Below are 17,890 nucleotides of genomic sequence, written 5' to 3'. Positions count from 1 at the left end.
AAATACACAATAACAACAAAAAAATTACAAAAATACGATTTCACATAATTTTAAATATTTTACGATTTTTTTAATTTTATTTACAGAAAATACGTTCTTTTAATGTTGTACTCTTGTTAATTTGTTGTTCATTTTTTGTTATTTGTATGTTATTTTTTGTTATTGTTTTGATGTTATTTAGATATTATTTTAATGTTACTTTTATGTAGTTTTTTTGTTATTTTAGTGTTGTTTCTATGAAAATCGTAAAAATATAAAAATATAATTTTTTTTACAAAAAAATAGTATTTTATGTAATTATCCCTTATATATATTACACGATCATTTAGATCAATGCAATTACTATAATATTTTTTTTTTTTTTTACATTTTTACAGCATTTTATAAAATAACACAAAAATAATTATAAAACCATATAAGAATAACAGAAAAATAACATTCAAATGACATTAAAATAACAAAAAATAACATACAATAACAAAAAATCAATAACAAAATAACAAATGTAGAATATAAAAATACATTAAGGGCTTGTTTGTAATGTCGTATTAGGTCGCATTGTATTGTATTGTATTATATATCATATTTTTATATAATACTATGTTAAACTTACATTATACTAAAATATTATATATTTAGGTGTCCATAAAAGTTAATATCACATATAATTTTACATAAAAATATTACATAAAGTACAATTCAATATAATGTTATACAATATAATATGGTGTAATACGACGTACCAAACGAACTCTAAAAGACTATATTTTTCTGTAAATAAAATTATAAAAATATTTAAAATTCTATACAACTATATTTTTGTAATTTTTTTTATTATTTGTATGTATTTATGAAATAATTCTAATAAAATTTAGTATTCACTAAGTTTTTTTTAGCACACCGAGTTTCGGTATACCCCTACCAGTTTTGGAATTTTTTTTTTTTTTTTTAATGGTATTATATGTAGACTTTCCCTACCTTCTTTTAATCTTATTTTTTACTCTCCAACTCTTTAAAGAATATGTTCTTTTAGAAGATAGAATATTCTCTTTGTTATTTTTCTTGACTAAGTCTAAGAATTATTTGTTATTATTTTATTAATGAATTCAAAATACAAACTCACCCATTAAAATATTTTGATATTATATGAATTAAATATCGTACATACATAGGGTGTTTATAAAATAGTTGACTAAATTTAATTTGCACGATTTAATCCAATCAATCAATTCATAAAGTGCGGATATATGCACTCTACGGATTGGATTAGATTGAAAAATTCAAAATTCACACTTGTACGGATTGGATATTGATTCACATGTAAAAGTAACCGATCCAATCCAATCTATACATATTTATAAAAAAGTAAAAAAAAAAAAATTATATGTACAATTACCATTTTAATGTGAGGAAAATAGTTGTTTAAAAGTCTAAGGGCCAGTTGCTTGTGTCTTGTGGCAAAAAGCAGTAGTATCTTTGTGAGAAAAAGCATTATGTAGTGCTGTGAGAAAAAGCTGCTGAGTGTTTGGTAAATATAATTTTAAAACAACTGTGAGTTTAAAAAGTTTTATAAAAGTGTTTGGTAAACTAAATGATTATATAGTTGTCAAATATACAATGACCAAAATAGGTATCATATGTATTTATTCAAATAAATTCATACATATTAACATATATTTATAATTTTTTTTTTTATTTTATTGAAAATAATAATAATTTTTTTATAATATTTAATTTTTGTATATATAATAAAATAATTAGTAGACATTTAAAAATAATTAAAAAATCAACATAAATATTATCTATTAAATAATTTTAGATTATTACAAATTTTGCTCATAACAATCAATTTAATTTGACAAAATATATATGAATATATTTTAATTATGTCCCATTAAACTTGCAGCAATCATATCTCTGATATTGTTCATTTCATTTAAATTTGAAGTTGTAATGGTCTCATCTTCATCTTCAATATTCGTTTGATTATTTGCACAATAATCTGGATTGTCTCTAATTTTCTCAAAATGTCGATCACGTTTTGCATGCCTTCGAATGTAATTATGCAAGGCCATTGATGCAATCACTATTTTTACTTGCTTCTGGTATGGATAACTAGGCATATCTCTTAATATTTTCCATCTCTTCTTCCATACTCCAAAAGTTCTTTCAATAACACTTCGAAGAGAAGAATGTGCCTGGTTGAATACCTCTTTATAGCCAGTAGGTTTGCTACCTCGTTGAAATTGTGGAAGATGGTATCTTTGGCCTTTATATGGTCCTAAAATACCTGTAATTTGTGGGTATCCCGCGTCTACTAAATAATATTTTCCTGTTAAATAAAATATAAAAACATAATTAAAAAATTATAAAACTTTAATAATTTATAAATGTGTTTAGATGGCAACCTTGGGGAGGTTTTGGAAAATTTGAAGTTGAACTACGTAAAGCTAAATAAAAAATTCTTGTATCATGAGCAGAACCTTCCCACCCGGCATATGCATATATAAATTGCATATCAAAATTACATACTGCCATGACATTCTGAGTTGGTACCCCTTTTCTACCAACAAACGGTACTTGATCTTCAGGAGGAATTACGGCATTCACATGTACACCGTCTATTGCGCCAATACAATTCTAAAAAAAGAACACTAAATTATAAAAATATACTATAGCTAGAAAAAAAAAATGTATAATTTTAAAGTATGACTTACCTTAAAATGAGGCATGTATCTAGAATCTCTCAATATCTCTTCAGGAACATCTTTAGGTTTTAATACATCTACACTCATATGACATAAAACATCTAAAACCTTATTGAAATATCGACTAACTGTCTCGCCTGTGTGCTGGAATCGCTCTTGTGTCAACCGGTTTCCAGCACCGTGACCTAATGTAAATAAAAACATGCCTAATATTTCAAGAGCACACATTCTCTTCGAACCCTTAAATCCATAATTAGCTTCCAATTCATTGCATAATTTAATGAAAACACCCTTCTCCATCCTAAACATTCTATGACATCTACTTTCATTTCCTTGTAATATTTCCATCAACCACATATGACCAGTTTGAGAAGAATTCATACAATGAGTCTTTTCAATGTATGTTGTATAATAATGTTGAACTAGATATGTAGCTAGATACGCCGATTGTAACTCAATCTCCTCATCAGTTTCTGCCATTATTTCTAATTTAAAATTATCCTGTAAATATTAAAGAGTATATGAAATACATATGAAATAGCCATAAAGTCTTTATAGCAAATGCAAGTTAAAAAAAATAATAAAGCATATTCATACTCGTGATAACACCAAGTCTGAAGAACAAATACAATTAAAGAAAAAACATAACAAACATATATTAAAGTCTTGAGAGCAATACGATTAAAGAAATAACATAACAAAAATATATTAAAGTCATTACACAAAGTTTAGAAAATAAAGGCTACTATTCTGAACGATTTAAGCATTATAATTATATTCCAGAGTATACTCATTCTTGAGCCAAGTAAGCATTAACTCAGGTTCTTCCAATGAAGCAAACATCTCTCTCTTCTCTTTCATGATAAACAAGCGCGTTGCAAATAAATACAAGCTGCTCCCTTTCTCGATTTCAGGCAAAGAATTTAACATTTTCATAACTTCGGCAATACTATTCTCTTTTCTAGCTATTTCAATATTTCTACTTCTTGTCTCCACGGCATCAGCAAGGCGACCAATTTGTTCAAATATCATTACGGGCCCTGTCTTCTTCATTTTTCCTTTTCCATTTTTCATTTTTTTATTTTGTTTCTCAAGTGGCTCAGTTGTTCTCTTGCTAGTTTTCTCTTTAGAAAATCTATCAATATTAGGCATCTCTATATCATCATCACTACTCTCAAGTTGTTCATGTAAGGTTTCAGTATCATTAAAAGGCTTTTCAGACTCAGATGGAATTATTCCAGATGAAGGTGTCCAAGCATACTCTCCTGTAGCAACAGTGTTCATAAAAATCTTATCTAATTTTTCCTCTACTTCTGGTTCAATTCCCCGAATGCGAAACTTTGCAGCATCGGGATGAGTCTACAAAAGAAAGTTTGTTGATTAAATGTACCATTCATAAAAAAGTCTTTTAGTTCATATAAATATTTAACAAGATTATAATGTACCTGTAATTTACTATTCCACCAATCTTCAGTTGCATCAATTGTATTCTTTTGCATACTCCATCCTAAACCAGTTTCTTTTCCCTTGAGTTGCTTCCAAAGCTTCCATTCATTTTTCAATCCATCCCATTTATTTTTTAGCTGGGCTCTAGTGTAATCTCTTTCAGTTGCTTTTTTCATATTTGTAATCAAGTTTAGATATCCAATTTTATCTAAATAAGTAGTAGGACGATGTCCATCCTCAACCTCTTTGATACAGAATTCCAAGAAAAAATTCACACTCTCAGAATTCCATATTGCTTTACCTCGTGGTACTGCTACATCACCTTTAGTACAAATATTTTTTTCTTTCTCCATCTAATTAAATTAAAATAATAAGTTTTATTAAGAAGTAAAAAGTAAAATAATGAGTCATAAAGCTAAAGAATAATCCAACACGAAAAACACATAATAATTATGATGATAGCCTCATCATCATTCTATTCTATTTGGGTACTTAAAATTTTTATCATAAAGTAGAATTTTAAAGTGAGACCAAAGTAATGTAAACACTGATTTTCTAATATTTATATGTATATAATATATATATATGTTCTTGCATAGTTTTTTGTTAGTACTCTCATCAAAATATAGTACCAGTACTATAATTAACTAGTTATTATATAGATATGAGTAATACTATGATGCCAAGAGTTAAGGTCAGTCTATCTAGTTTACAGTAGTGGTAAGCTTAATTACCTTGATTATATATATATTATTTTTATATAGTTCTGATTTGATCTGTCTTTTTATATATAATTTTCAACATACACACATAAGGGCCGGCCCAAGCATTGGGCAGCTTGGGCCATTGCACAAGGCCCCTATTTTTTTAAGGCCCAATTTTTTTTTTTTTTTAAAAAAAAGGCCTATTTTTTTCTTTTTATTTTTTTTCATATTATATATACATAAATAAAAAAATCTATAATTAAAAATTTATGAAACAATCTTAAAAAAAAAAAGCTACTAATAAAATTGTAGTTATAATGTACATGGTTGTTTTTTTTTTTTTTTTTTTTTTTTTTTTTTTTCTAAAGGGCCCAATTTTTACATTTTGCACAAGGCCCCCAAAATGCTTGGGCCGGCCCTGACACATATATAAGACTAAGGTTTACTATTGACTTATTTATCTCTCTCTCTCACTTTCTCATCATATTGTAGAAAGAGAAAGTAAAAGTAAGGCTTGCCGATACATATATAGATATAGAATATGGGTATTTGGGGTTTAGGCTTTTAAAGCTTTACATTTTTCAGTTTCATGGCATACTAATAAAGAGTAAAGTTGTGATTTTTATTCTACTTTATTTTTCTTGGAAGAATAAAAAATGACCTATTTTGATGAGGTTCAAGACCTACAAAATCCTTCAATGGTTCTTGATACCTTGTTCTGTGAGGAAGAAGATTTTGAAGATGAGTTTGAGGAAAAAGAAGAAGAAGAAGAGAGTAAGAACTGTGATAATGGGTGTGAGAAAAAGTAACAATTTTTTTCCATTGGTTTTGCTAGAAAATGATTTATTTTGGAAAAGTGATGAACTTTCTTCTTTGATAACTAAAGAGGAACAAACCCATTTTTGTTACAGTGATCTAAGCTTAGATGAATCATTAATGGAGGTGAGCGTCTTCTTCTCTCTATCATTCCTGATAAGTATCTAATCTTTTACTTAATGCCAAAATGGTTCTATCATTTTCTAATGTTAAAGTTGGTTTTTTTTTTTTTGTCACTTTGACATTAGATTCAAGATTTCTGGGCTATCAATATTATCTACTACAACAATAATGAGATTGAACCATTTAATACAGTAAAGTACCATTTGAATGTATTAAAAAGTACACATCTAATCACATGACTTTATTTGTTATTTTTGAATTATTACTATTCACGGTTTTGCTTCTTTTTTATTAAACATAAATGTTGTGAACTTATTGTAATGATATAGGAAGCCCAGTTGAACCTATCGATGCATCATTTTACAGTGAACATTTTATCATCTAAAATGATAATCACATAAAAGAAATTGAAAAGAAAGAAATTGGTTCGATTGAAAAGAAAAATCAAAAAATATTTCTATGGCATTCAAAGGAAAAGTTAAGAGATAAACCTTAATTGTGCAGAGTTATTGATGACGGTGTTGGCAAACGGCGGTGCGAGTGATCGGGGAAGGAGAAGATTCCTGCGATTGAACTTGAGGAGCCGCAATATACAATATGTCTGGGTTGATTTTACGATTGAAAAAAACCCTCAATAAAATGATAGTTTTTTAATTTAAATGAGGGTAATTGGGTCAACTAAAAAATTCATTAAACCCAAATTTCAGCTTCCCGTAAAAGCTAAAATCTAAAAGTTGGTGTGTGCCAACTTTAACTAAAAGCCACAATTTTAGCTTAAATTTTAAAATAAGCTATTTTTTTTATTTTACCAAACACTTTTTAAGCAACAACTTTTTCAAAAAGCACTTTCAACTTTTTAAAAAGCTATTCCAAACGGGCCCTAACACATATAATACAATTATATTTCAAAACTTAATAGATCAAATATATATTTCATTCTTATATACAACTTTTTTTCTACATAACAATTTAAAACAAAATTAAATATTTTATTTATATATACAATTTTTTTTCTTCCTTTGAATTTGTTATTTGTTATTTTATTTATTCTAATTTGTTGTTGGAGACATAAAATAACAATAATTTGTTTTATTTTATTGCTAGTTATGTGAAGAAAAAAAATATTTTTTATTCATAAATATTAAATAATTTAATATTAAAAAGTAATTAATTCAAAATAATCGATCCAATCAGTACTTTTGCGGATTAGATTGGATTGGATTTAAGCTATTGTGTGAATTGGATTAGATCCAAAATATGAAATTCGCACTTAGTGTAGATTGGATGCACTATGAACAAAATAGTACGGATTTAATTGAATAAACACCATTGAATATTACTTATAATGCAAAAATAAATCATTAAATTTAATTGAAAAATAAACAATTAAAATTTCATTTCGAATGAATATTACTCTTTGAATTATTATATATGTTCAATTTTTTAATATATATAATTTTATGTGAGTTTTTTTGTATTTTGTTTAATTATAAATATTATTTATTATTTTTGTAATTATTTTACTAAATTTTGTCTCAAATTTTATAAGTTTTTTTTAATGAAAGATGTAACTTTATTAAATCAATTTTTAAACAATTACATCGGAAACTATTTTTAAATTTTTTCTCAAATTTTTAATTTTTAGTTTATGGTGTAAGGTATAAAAATAATCTAAAGATATAAAAGTAATTTCAATATAGTAAGAATGTGAAAATTAATAAAGTCATATAGAAGTCATATGCCAGGAAAGAGAAAATGCATTGTGTCACTTAAAAAGAAAAGAAAGCGGTGATTACAAGAAGAGTGGAGTTGAGTTCAACGTAGCTTGAGGAATAGAGCTTGGTCAGCAGAGTAAAGGAGAAAGCGCACGAAGGAATAAGGTATTGGAACCACGTGGACCAATCTGAAGAGAGAATAGAGAAGACGTGACACTGATTCCCGCCTATAAATAGAGAACTCCAACATTCAAACGGGGGACAAATTATTGACGACACTAGCCAAATCGTTATTCTGCTAAATTGCTCCTCCGAGAAGTATTCTTTCCTTAAATCAAAGATCACCGACCGAAGACGAACCACTGACTATTTAGGAGAAATTGAGAAATAAAGCAAATTGTAATCTTTTATTGGGATAATCCTAGTGTGAAGAATTCGAGTGTTAATACAAATTTATTGTTGAGTTAGTTTTTAGAATCAACAGTCAGTGTTGTCTATGGGAATCACAAGAACAAAAATGCTGAAGACTAGGCTACAGTCTAGGATGGGATTTAAGAAAGTGTTGGAGAATGCGTAGAATACTGTGGTTATAAGTGAAGGAGATGCATAAAATCAAATTGTTGATCCAACTATACCTCTTTAGCAATAGAAATGCAAGAAATCAAATAAAGGATGACTGCACAAAATAAGCACAATGAGGAACTGTGACCCCTCACCAAGGAGAAATTTTAACAAGAACAACGTCTCGCTGAGGAGAGGCATCAACATGATTAGGATGAAAACTCACCACATCATTAGGACGTTACACAGTGTTTACAGAAATTCATGTAAGAAATAGAAGACATGCACACACAAATGAACAAAATACAAGCACCGCATGACACTAGACAAACAAGTAATGGAAATCTAGTAACAAATGAAGAGATACTTTAGGAGCATTTGCAACAAGTATGAATCTCTCTAAACATTGCAAAATAATTAAGAAATGAATCATAGGTATAGCAATTAATAAAGAGCTTCCTGAAGAGATAGGATCAATCGTTGCAAAAAAAGAAGGATCTGATTCCTTATCGACTTTTGAAAACGTTGTTGGAATAGAGCAAACACCTCAGAAGTACTTTTCATCAACAAGCAATGACAAATAAAAGGAAGTAGAACATTGCATTGCACAAGACAAAGAAACACAGAAGATACCACTAATTATGATTCAATCTCAGCTTTTGAATCCAGTGTAGTCTAAACATGACTTGTTACAATGGAAAGAACATGTTATGAGGGAGGTCGTGGCTAAAATTGGAGAAGGAAAAGTCGTGAAGCTAGATGATTTAAAAAGAGGAAGCATGAGGAATGTAGCTAGATCTCCATTCGACAAATGGATCATTGAAGAGTCAAAGCCTTAGGACTTCACGATGCTAACCTTCACATTGTTCGATGGAGAAGAGAATCCATTAGAGCATGTGCTTCAATTCGAGCAAAGGATAGTATTGGAATAAAATTTTAACCCTATGATTAGATGAAAAGCCTTCTCCACCACCCTATCAGGATTGACTCTATATGGTTCAAGTAGTTGAAGGAAGAGTCAATTAACTCCATTGATGAGCTCATACAAGATTTCACCATGCAATATGGGGGAAATGCAAAAAGTAGTCAAGAACGTAAAGACCATTATCATACTGAGAAGGAAGAGAGAGAGAGAGAGAGAGAGAGAGAGAGAGAGAGAGAGAGAGAGAGAGAGAGAGAGAGAGAGAGAGAGAGAGAGAGAGAGAGAGAGAGAGAGAGAGAGAATCCACGAATATTGTTACAAAGGTTCTTAAACATAATGTATCAAGTTAGTGAAGTGACCCCAAAGGATGCATTTGAGTATTTCACCAAGAATCTACTCAAGGGATTATTATTAAGTGAGCAGCTCGTACTGACAAAATCAAAAAAAAAGACAGAAGTAATAGTGACAGATGAAGGAGTCTTTGAGTTGATGGAGCAAAGAGAAGAAGATCAGAAAAAGAGGGAACAAGAAAGAAAAAAGAGACAAAGATAAGGGAGAGTTTATGTAACATCCTAACAAAAAGAATGCCATGTTCTACGACTAATCATACACTAATCCCGCTAAATTGGGATTTACTAGAGCCAAGAGCAAAAATTAAACTTTAAAAATACAGAATAAAAATAATAACTTGTAATTAATATACTTTAACATAAATCTAAAAGAGTACATTTTATTCCGAGATCCAGTAAAACATTTCCAAAATATTACAAGTTATTAATTGTTGCGAAAATTATGATCACTACGCAAGTATACGCAATCAAGTAGTAAACTCACACAGATGAGGTCGAACCATAGGGAATTGGACTAATTACTACTAAATTATACTATTGATTCTATCTGGTAAAAGAATACTTTTATGAATTAAATAAGACAATTCAGAAAATTAAAAATAACAAAGGAAGATTAATCAAGATAAGAAAATAGGGAGACGAATCCTGTTGTTAAGTTACCAATGTTAATGTTTAAATGCTATCCTTCTCTTGAAGTGAATGACAGATTATGAATTAACCTAGCTCTTTTCAGATCTTCTAGGTTCTAAACCTCATGCTCTCTAATTAATCTCTTAATTAAACTAACATGAAATCAGCATTAAGCAATAATCTAAATGTCACAAAGGCTATGTAAATACTTTCGTTTCACATCAAAACCTAGACTATCCAATTTTAGCATTCTCAATTCTCACTTTTCAGATTTCGAATTGAGATCATAAAACATGTAAAAGGTGATCAATCTTGCACATGGAAATTAAACACAAATATGAATAGTATTCACAATCAAAATGGAGGAATGGCAATTAATCATTAACTAGGAAAAACTTAAACAACATTCATCATTCTCCCTAAATAGGAGTTTAGTTCAAAACATCCATAATCAAATCCATAATTAACATTGAAATAGAAAAGAACATAGAAAAATTAAAGAGAAGAGAAAGAACTAGTTGAAGCAATTGATCCGGGTCGCCACAAGCCGCTCTTCTAGCCTCCTCCTTTGTTTCTAGGGTTCCAATTCTGAATCATCCCTAATTTTCACGAACCCTCACTATTTAAACCAATTCTCATCTTTAAAATTCGTGAAATTACGAAACTGCCCAAAAATCCCGTCACTGGGGTCCCCGTCGCGACTGGCAATGCCCCCGTCGCGACGGGGTTAAGCAACTTTGTCTCGAACTTCTCTCTGCCAATCCCCGTCGCGACGAGGATATTGTCCCGTCGCGACGGGATTTGGCAGCAACATATTTTTTTGGTTTTTCTTCTCAATTCTTTCACCACTTGTCCTCAATTCTTGTAAATACTTTCTTTAAACACCCGGGGACCTGACACAAAAGAATCAAGCGTAAAATAGTCCTAAAACTAGAAACAAAGAGTGAAAACTAACCGAAAATACGTCCCGAAACTTAGACTAATTTTAGCCTAACAAATTCCCCCAAACTAGATTCTTACTCGCCCTCGAGTAAGATAAATACTAACTACACTATCAGATAATCACTACGCTGCTGACTCATGCTCTGCTTACTTCCTTGTATAAACTAGAATTTTGATCCTACTAACTCTAACAATTAACTCGAATGCTCAATTAATAACACTATGTACAACTGCAAAAATTTATTCAAATGTGAAACATTGTTATAAAAGCTTTACTCTTTCCAACAGTTCCACAGCCCGATAACTCATAAGCTTGCATGCTTACCTTTCTCCACTAATGTTGATAGTATTCTTTGGAATCATTAGGTCTTTTCAAGGCTTAGGTAATATGGCTCAGATATTCAGGGATAGGCTAAAGACAATTTTGGCTCAAGATATAATAAGCACACAAACAGAACCCACAAGCTTCTTACTTTTCTTTTTTTCTAAGATCCCATAATATTCCCAAATTTACCAAGATTGATAGAAGACGTCTCTATTATTTTTCAACATCACTGAATTTTTTTTTTTCACACATATTTTTACTTTTTATTGTGTTTTTTTTTTCATCATATTTCATTTTTTTTTTCAGTGACATTGAATTACACAATTTTTTTTCTTCTCAATCTTACAAGTTTTTCTCACTCTCACTATTTCCTCACACTAAATGTTTCTCCTCCCCCAAACTAATTATGTAGCTTATGATATCATGGATAACATGGTGAAGAAAAAAAATTAATAGTGTGGTTGCAATTTTTCAAATCGATGGGTGAAAAACATAACAGGTTTAGGCTCAAAAGGTTAACTAGGGATACACATTATTACGGTAGGCTTGAAAGGCTCAAACTATCCAACAAATGCCTAAGTCATATTCCAATTGAACACTATCAAGGATTTTGTCTCAAAAGAATAAACATGCAAGTTTTAAGCTATCCTGTCAATCTTACCACAAACCATAGTAAAACAATTATAACAATTTTCACAGATTGAATATTTGTAGATAAACACAGGTTCCTAAGCATCCAAACTAATCCAAAGAGTTAACAGAATCAAGCACACAGTTATTTTACAATTTCAGATCACATCACACTAATCAGCAGTATACAATTATCGTCAAGCTTATTGCCATTCCTTAACTAAAACAAAAAAACTAAAACAGATAATTAAAATGCAGAAATTAAAGTGCAGAATTTAAAAATTTTAAGTCTCTCCCCCCAAACTAAATATGACATTGTCTCCAATTTGCTATTATACTCAAGGTGAGAAGGACTTACCTGAACCCCCATCAGAAGGGGTTGGGCGGACCCTTTTCATCCAAAAGAGCCCTTGTACTAAATGAAGAAAATTTACCACCAATCGTGGTGATTTTAGAGTTTCGCACAAGAGTAAGCTCACCTTCAGAACTACCACACATCAATCTTTTCCAATGACGCCGAATCGTTCGAAGTCGCTCTTTAGGCTTTGCTTTCTTCTTATCAGCTTTAACAAAAGAACCCTTCACCATCTCAATCTTGCAACAGGTAGGAATGTCGGTTGGGGAAAAAACATTAAAATTGACCTCTTCATCTTGCACTCTCAACTTTAACTCTCCCTTTTGAACATCTATTAATGCTCGGCCTGTGGCTAAGAATGGTCTTCCCAAAATAATGGGAATAGTTGAATCTTCCTCCATATCAAGAATTAGGAAATCAGCAGGGAAGATAAACTTACCAACCTTCACCAGTACATCTTCAATTATCCCACGAGGATGAGTCAAAGAATGATCCGCTAGTTGTAAAGTCACTGTTGTGGGCTTTGCTTTTCCCAATCCTAGCCTTTTGAAGAGAGACAAGGGCATTAGATTAATGCTTGCTCCCAGATCACATAGAGCTTTAGTTTCCACCGAACCCCCTATAGAGCATGGAATATTGAAACTACCCGAATCTTTAAGCTTGGGCGGTAGTTTCTTTTGCAAAATGGCGCTACACTCCTCAGTTAATGCCACTGTTTCATAGTCCTCCAATTTTCTCTTCTTAGACAATATCTCCTTCATGAACTTCACATAACGGGGCATTTGTTCCAAGGCTTCAGCAAAAGGAATGTTGATGTGTAGTCTTTTAAAGACCTCTAGAAATTTTGTGAACTGCTTGTCTAGATTGGTCTTTCGGAGTCTCTGAGGATAGGGTATTTTCACATGATGATCAATACTGATTGGTGGAGACTGCTGTGGTGGTGCTGGACTATCAGTAATCTTCTTATCTGATGATGCTTGAGTTGGTGTTGTTTGAACTTTAATCTCTTCATCCACTGATTGTATCATCTCAGGCCCATCATATTTCTTTCCACTCCTTAAGGAAATTGCTTTACATTGTTCTTTTCCTTTTGCATCATTAGTGCTAGGCAAATTTCCTTGAGCTTGTTTTTCCACTTGAGTAGCCAATTGTTCCATTTGAGTTTCTAGAGTTTTAATAGAGGCTCTAGTTTCCATCATGAATTGGAGCAATAAATCAGCTTGGATAGTGGAGCCTCCACTAGAACTTTGTTGTCGCAATTTGTTGTTGGTTTTGTTGGGGCCGGTTTCTCCGCCGGTAGAACCCCGTTGGTTGTGCCCATAATTATTGTTTTGGGAATAGTTTCCAATGGCTTTTGCTTGATCCATTGGCAAATCATCCACATCTGCCTGACACTCAGAAAAGTGATGGGGACCTCCACATATCTCACAAACCACTTGAGCTTGTTTGGCTTGCACTGCGATCAGCTTTGTTAGGGCCTCAACCTTAGCTGTCAGCTTTGTAATGGCATCCACCTCTAGCACACCAGCTACCTTCTTAGTTTGACTCCTTTCAGTTGGCCACTGCTGATTGTTTAGAGCCATCTCCTCCAATAGATCATAAGCCTCATTAGCACTCTTTCTCATAAAGGCTCCACCAGCTGCTGCATCTATCAGGGTTCTAGTGTTACCAACCAAGCCGTTATAGAAATTATGAACCAGCATCCACTTCTCAATACCATGATGAGGACACTTTCTGATTAAGTCCTTGAACCTCTCCCAAGACTCATAGAGAGACTCATTCTCTTGTTGACAGAAATTGTTGATCTCTCCTCGCAGCTTAGCAGACTTTGCTGGGGGAAAGAACTTAGACAAAAATTTAGTTGCTAAGTCTGTCCATGTTGCTATGGAATTTGGTGGCAAGGAGATTAACCAACTCTTGGCTCTTTCTCTAAGTGAGAATGGAAACAGTCTCAAACGAATGGCATCATCACTAACTCCATTGACTTTAAAAGTCTCACAAAGTTCCATGAAGTTCGAGAGATGCAGATTAGGATCTTCAGAAGGGAGGCCACCAAACTGAACTGAAGACTGCACCATTTGAAGGATGGCAGGTTTAATCTCAAAGTTGTTTGCATCCACTGCCGGTGGCCTGATACATGACTGCACTCCCGTCAGAGTAGGGAGAATGTAATCTCTCAAGCTACGGCTATTAGCTTGATCTTCCACGGCGCCTCCATTATTACCGTTATTACCCCCATTGTTTCCAGCATTATTGTTCACATTGGCAGCCATGATTTTTGATGTTTCAGCAGTTGCTGAAACTCTTTCTTGCCTCTTGTTCTTTCGATTCCTCCTGCAAGTTTTCTCGATTTCAGGATCAACTGGTAATATGACTGCTTGTCCTTGACGGCGCATACACTTAGGATTCCTGAAATAGATCAAGAAAATATTGCAAGAAAAAGGTTAGAAAATCAGCAAGAGAAAATATACCAAAGTAGAAGTTAGTATAATTTTATGTAATATTAATCTTTAAATAATTCCCCGGCAACAGCGCCAAAAACTTGTTGCAAAAATTATGATCACTACGCAAGTATACGCAATCAAGTAGTAAACTCACACAGATGAGGTCGAACCACAGGGAATTGGACTAATTACTACTAAATTATACTATTGATTCTATCTGGTAAAAGAATACTTTTATGAATTAAATAAGACAATTCAGAAAATTAAAAATAACAAAGGAAGATTAATCAAGATAAGAAAATAGGGAGACGAATCATGTTGTTAAGTTACCAATGTTAATGTTTAAATGCTATCCTTCTCTTGAAGTGAATGACAGATTATGAATTAACCTAGCTCTTTTCAGATCTTCTAGGTTCTAAACCTCATGCTCTCTAATTAATCTCTTAATTAAACTAACATGAAATCACCATTAAGTAATAATCTAAATGTCACAAAGGCTATGTAAATACTTTCGTTTCACATCAAAACCTAGACTATCCAATTTTAGCATTCTCAATTCTCACTTTTCAGATTTCGAATTGAGATCATAAAACATGTAAAAGGTGATCAATCTTGCACATGGAAATTAAACACAAATATGAATAGTATTCACAATCAAAATGGAGGAATGGCAATTAATCATTAACTAGGAAAAACTTAAACAACATTCATCATTCTCCCTAAATAGGAGTTTAGTTCAAAACATCCATAATCAAATCCATAATTAACATTGAAATAGAAAAGAACATAGAAAAATTAAAGAGAAGAGAAAGAACTAGTTGAAGCAATTGATCCGGGTCGCCACAAGCCGCTCTTCTAGCCTCCTCCTTTGTTTCTAGGGTTCCAATTCTGAATCATCCCTAATTTTCACGAACCCTGACAATTTAAACCAATTCTCATCTTTAAAATTCGTGAAATTACGAAACTGCCCAAAAATCCCGTCACTGGGGTCCCCGTCGCGACTGGCAATGCCCCCGTCGCGACGGGGTTAAGCAACTTTGTCTCGAACTTCTCTCTGCCAATCCCCGTCGCGACGGGGATATTGTCCCGTCGCGACGGGATTTGGCAGCAACATATTTTTTTTGGTTTTTCTTCTCAATTCTTTCACCACTTGTCCTCAATTCTTGTAAATACTTTCTTTAAACACCCGAGGACCTGACACAAAAGAATCAAGCGTAAAATAGTCCTAAAACTAGAAACAAAGAGTGAAAACTAACCGAAAATACGTCCCGAAACTTAGACTAATTTTAGCCTAACATTAATACACGCAGACTTAAGCGACAAACCCCAGCAAACCCAACCCTCGTGGTCTAGCTTGGCCTGAACATGTACAATGCATCGCAAAAACCCTCAACCACATCGCTACTCAACTATCGACTTACCCTTTCCTCCATAATAGAGTACCCATGAGCTAAGGCCAGCAAGACAGTATAAACAATAATATGAACAACAATTATAACCACTTAAGTGATGATGCCACTCCATCCATAGTCTATTTGACATAGACCTACGTGTTACGCTCACATGTTTATTTACAATAAGGCCTTAAAGTAGTTTATCTCGAGTCTGAGTACCGAATCTAACCTAATTATGCCTTAACTGCATAATTCTTTATATCAACGTATATATAATATATTATGGCATTCATATTCATTTAAATTCTAGAGTAATAATCCTATAACACATAACCGCTAAATTTAGGGTAATAACCATAATCTCAATTTCTCGTATTACATACAAAATAATTATTGGGATTTATTTTACCAGGATTTAGATTTACTAACATGTATGTTTAATTAACACCTTAAATATGAATTCTCTAAAACAATAAAACAAACACATAAGAGTTTAGAAAACCTTACATTGATCGAAGCGAAATAATATAACTCCTTTGGGTCAAAATTACGAAAATGCCCCTAATACACCAACTGGGTCTTAAAATGAAATAAATCATAATAATTTCACATATTAAATTATATAATAATATAATTCCTCATTGATACATAATTAATCTAGTTAGGGTTGCTAATCCAGTTATTAAACCTTAGGATATTACACAATACTTGTCGCAATGGTTGATTTGTAAGGACTTTAATAGGGTGTGCTTGAAAATAAGGTCACATTTTTCAGGATGCATTTATCAAGCAAAGTGTGAGTGTCTTGAGTGGTGGGTATCTTGATTCTGCCCCCAGTAACCTTTTACTCAAATAGTAAACAGGTTGCTGGTTCCTGCCTTCCTCTCGCACAACTGTTGCTCTTATAACACTTTCTAAGATAGCCAAATAAATGAACAATGTCTCTCTAGTGATTGGTTTGGCCAAAACTGGTAGTGTAGAAAGATGTTTCTTTATCTCTCAGAACGCTTCTCCACACTCTTCATTCAACTCAAATTTTTTATTGCCTCGCAAGATATTAAAAGTTGAGAGGCATTTATCAATTGATTTTGAGATAAATTTGTTGAGTGTCACCATTCTTTCAGTTAAAGATTGAACTTCCTTTGGTTTAGTTGGCGAATGCATCTCGAGTAGTGCTTTTATTTTATCGAGGTTAGCTTCAACTCCTCTTGCATTCGCAATGAAACCTAATAATTTCCCCGAGGAAACCCCAAAAGAGCACTTCTTGGGATTTAATTTTATATCATATGCTTTTAGTATGGCAAGCATTCTGCGAGATCCTTTGTATGGTTCTTATTTTTGACATTCTTTACCAATATATCATTGACATAGACCTCCATATTTTGCCCTATCTAGTTTTCGAACATACCATTCACGAGGTGTTGGTATGTTGCTTCAGTATTTTTTAATCCTTATGACATGACTTTATAACAATATAGTCCCATATTTATTACGAAGCTTGTATGTTCTTGATCTAGTACATGCATTTTAATCTGGTTATAACCAGAATATGAGTCCATGAAAGTCATTAATTCATATCATGTCGTTGCATCTACCGATTGGTCAATCCTCAACAGTGAAAAGCAATCTTTAGGGCATGCTTTATTTAAGTCGAAGAAATTTATGCATGTTCTCCATGTCCCATTTGGTTTTGGGACAACAACTGGATTGGATATCCACGAAGGATAAAATACTTATCGTATGAAGTTATTGGTTAATAGTTTATCAACCTCTTCTTTTAGTGCATTTTGTCTCTTAAGGATCTAGAGGCCGTCGTTTTTGACGT

At 32.2% G+C, this 17,890-nt stretch overlaps 2 protein-coding genes and 1 non-coding gene across 3 annotated transcripts; 1 reads left to right on the top strand and 2 right to left on the bottom strand.

Moving 5' to 3' along the window:
• Positions 1-1,880: 1,880 nt before the first annotated feature.
• LOC115694954 (uncharacterized) lies at positions 1,881-3,188 on the bottom strand. The gene is made up of 3 exons (XM_061117989.1): positions 2,718-3,188; positions 2,484-2,640; positions 1,881-2,332 (listed from the first exon to the last, which is right to left on the bottom strand). Exons 1-3 carry the CDS (start codon positions 3,186-3,188, stop codon positions 1,881-1,883), a joined length of 1,080 nt encoding a protein of 359 aa, XP_060973972.1.
• A 178-nt stretch (positions 3,189-3,366) lies between these two features.
• Positions 3,367-6,664, bottom strand: LOC115724735 (L10-interacting MYB domain-containing protein-like). The gene is made up of 3 exons (XM_030654070.2): positions 6,289-6,664; positions 4,154-4,507; positions 3,367-4,067 (listed from the first exon to the last, which is right to left on the bottom strand). The coding sequence occupies exons 2-3, from the start codon at positions 4,505-4,507 to the stop codon at positions 3,468-3,470; spliced, it is 954 nt and encodes a 317-aa protein (XP_030509930.1). The 5' UTR covers positions 6,289-6,664; the 3' UTR covers positions 3,367-3,467.
• Positions 6,665-13,940: 7,276 nt separating this feature from the next.
• On the top strand, positions 13,941-14,047 carry LOC115696123 (small nucleolar RNA R71). The gene has a single exon (XR_004007718.2). It is a non-coding gene; the product is annotated as a small nucleolar RNA R71 (small nucleolar RNA).
• The last annotated feature ends 3,843 nt before the right edge of the window (positions 14,048-17,890 follow it).

Source organism: Cannabis sativa, chromosome 6, assembly GCF_029168945.1.
Source record: "Cannabis sativa cultivar Pink pepper isolate KNU-18-1 chromosome 6, ASM2916894v1, whole genome shotgun sequence".
Classification (NCBI taxonomy): Eukaryota; Viridiplantae; Streptophyta; class Magnoliopsida; order Rosales; family Cannabaceae; genus Cannabis; species Cannabis sativa.
This window is presented reverse-complemented; position numbering and strand designations above follow the sequence as displayed.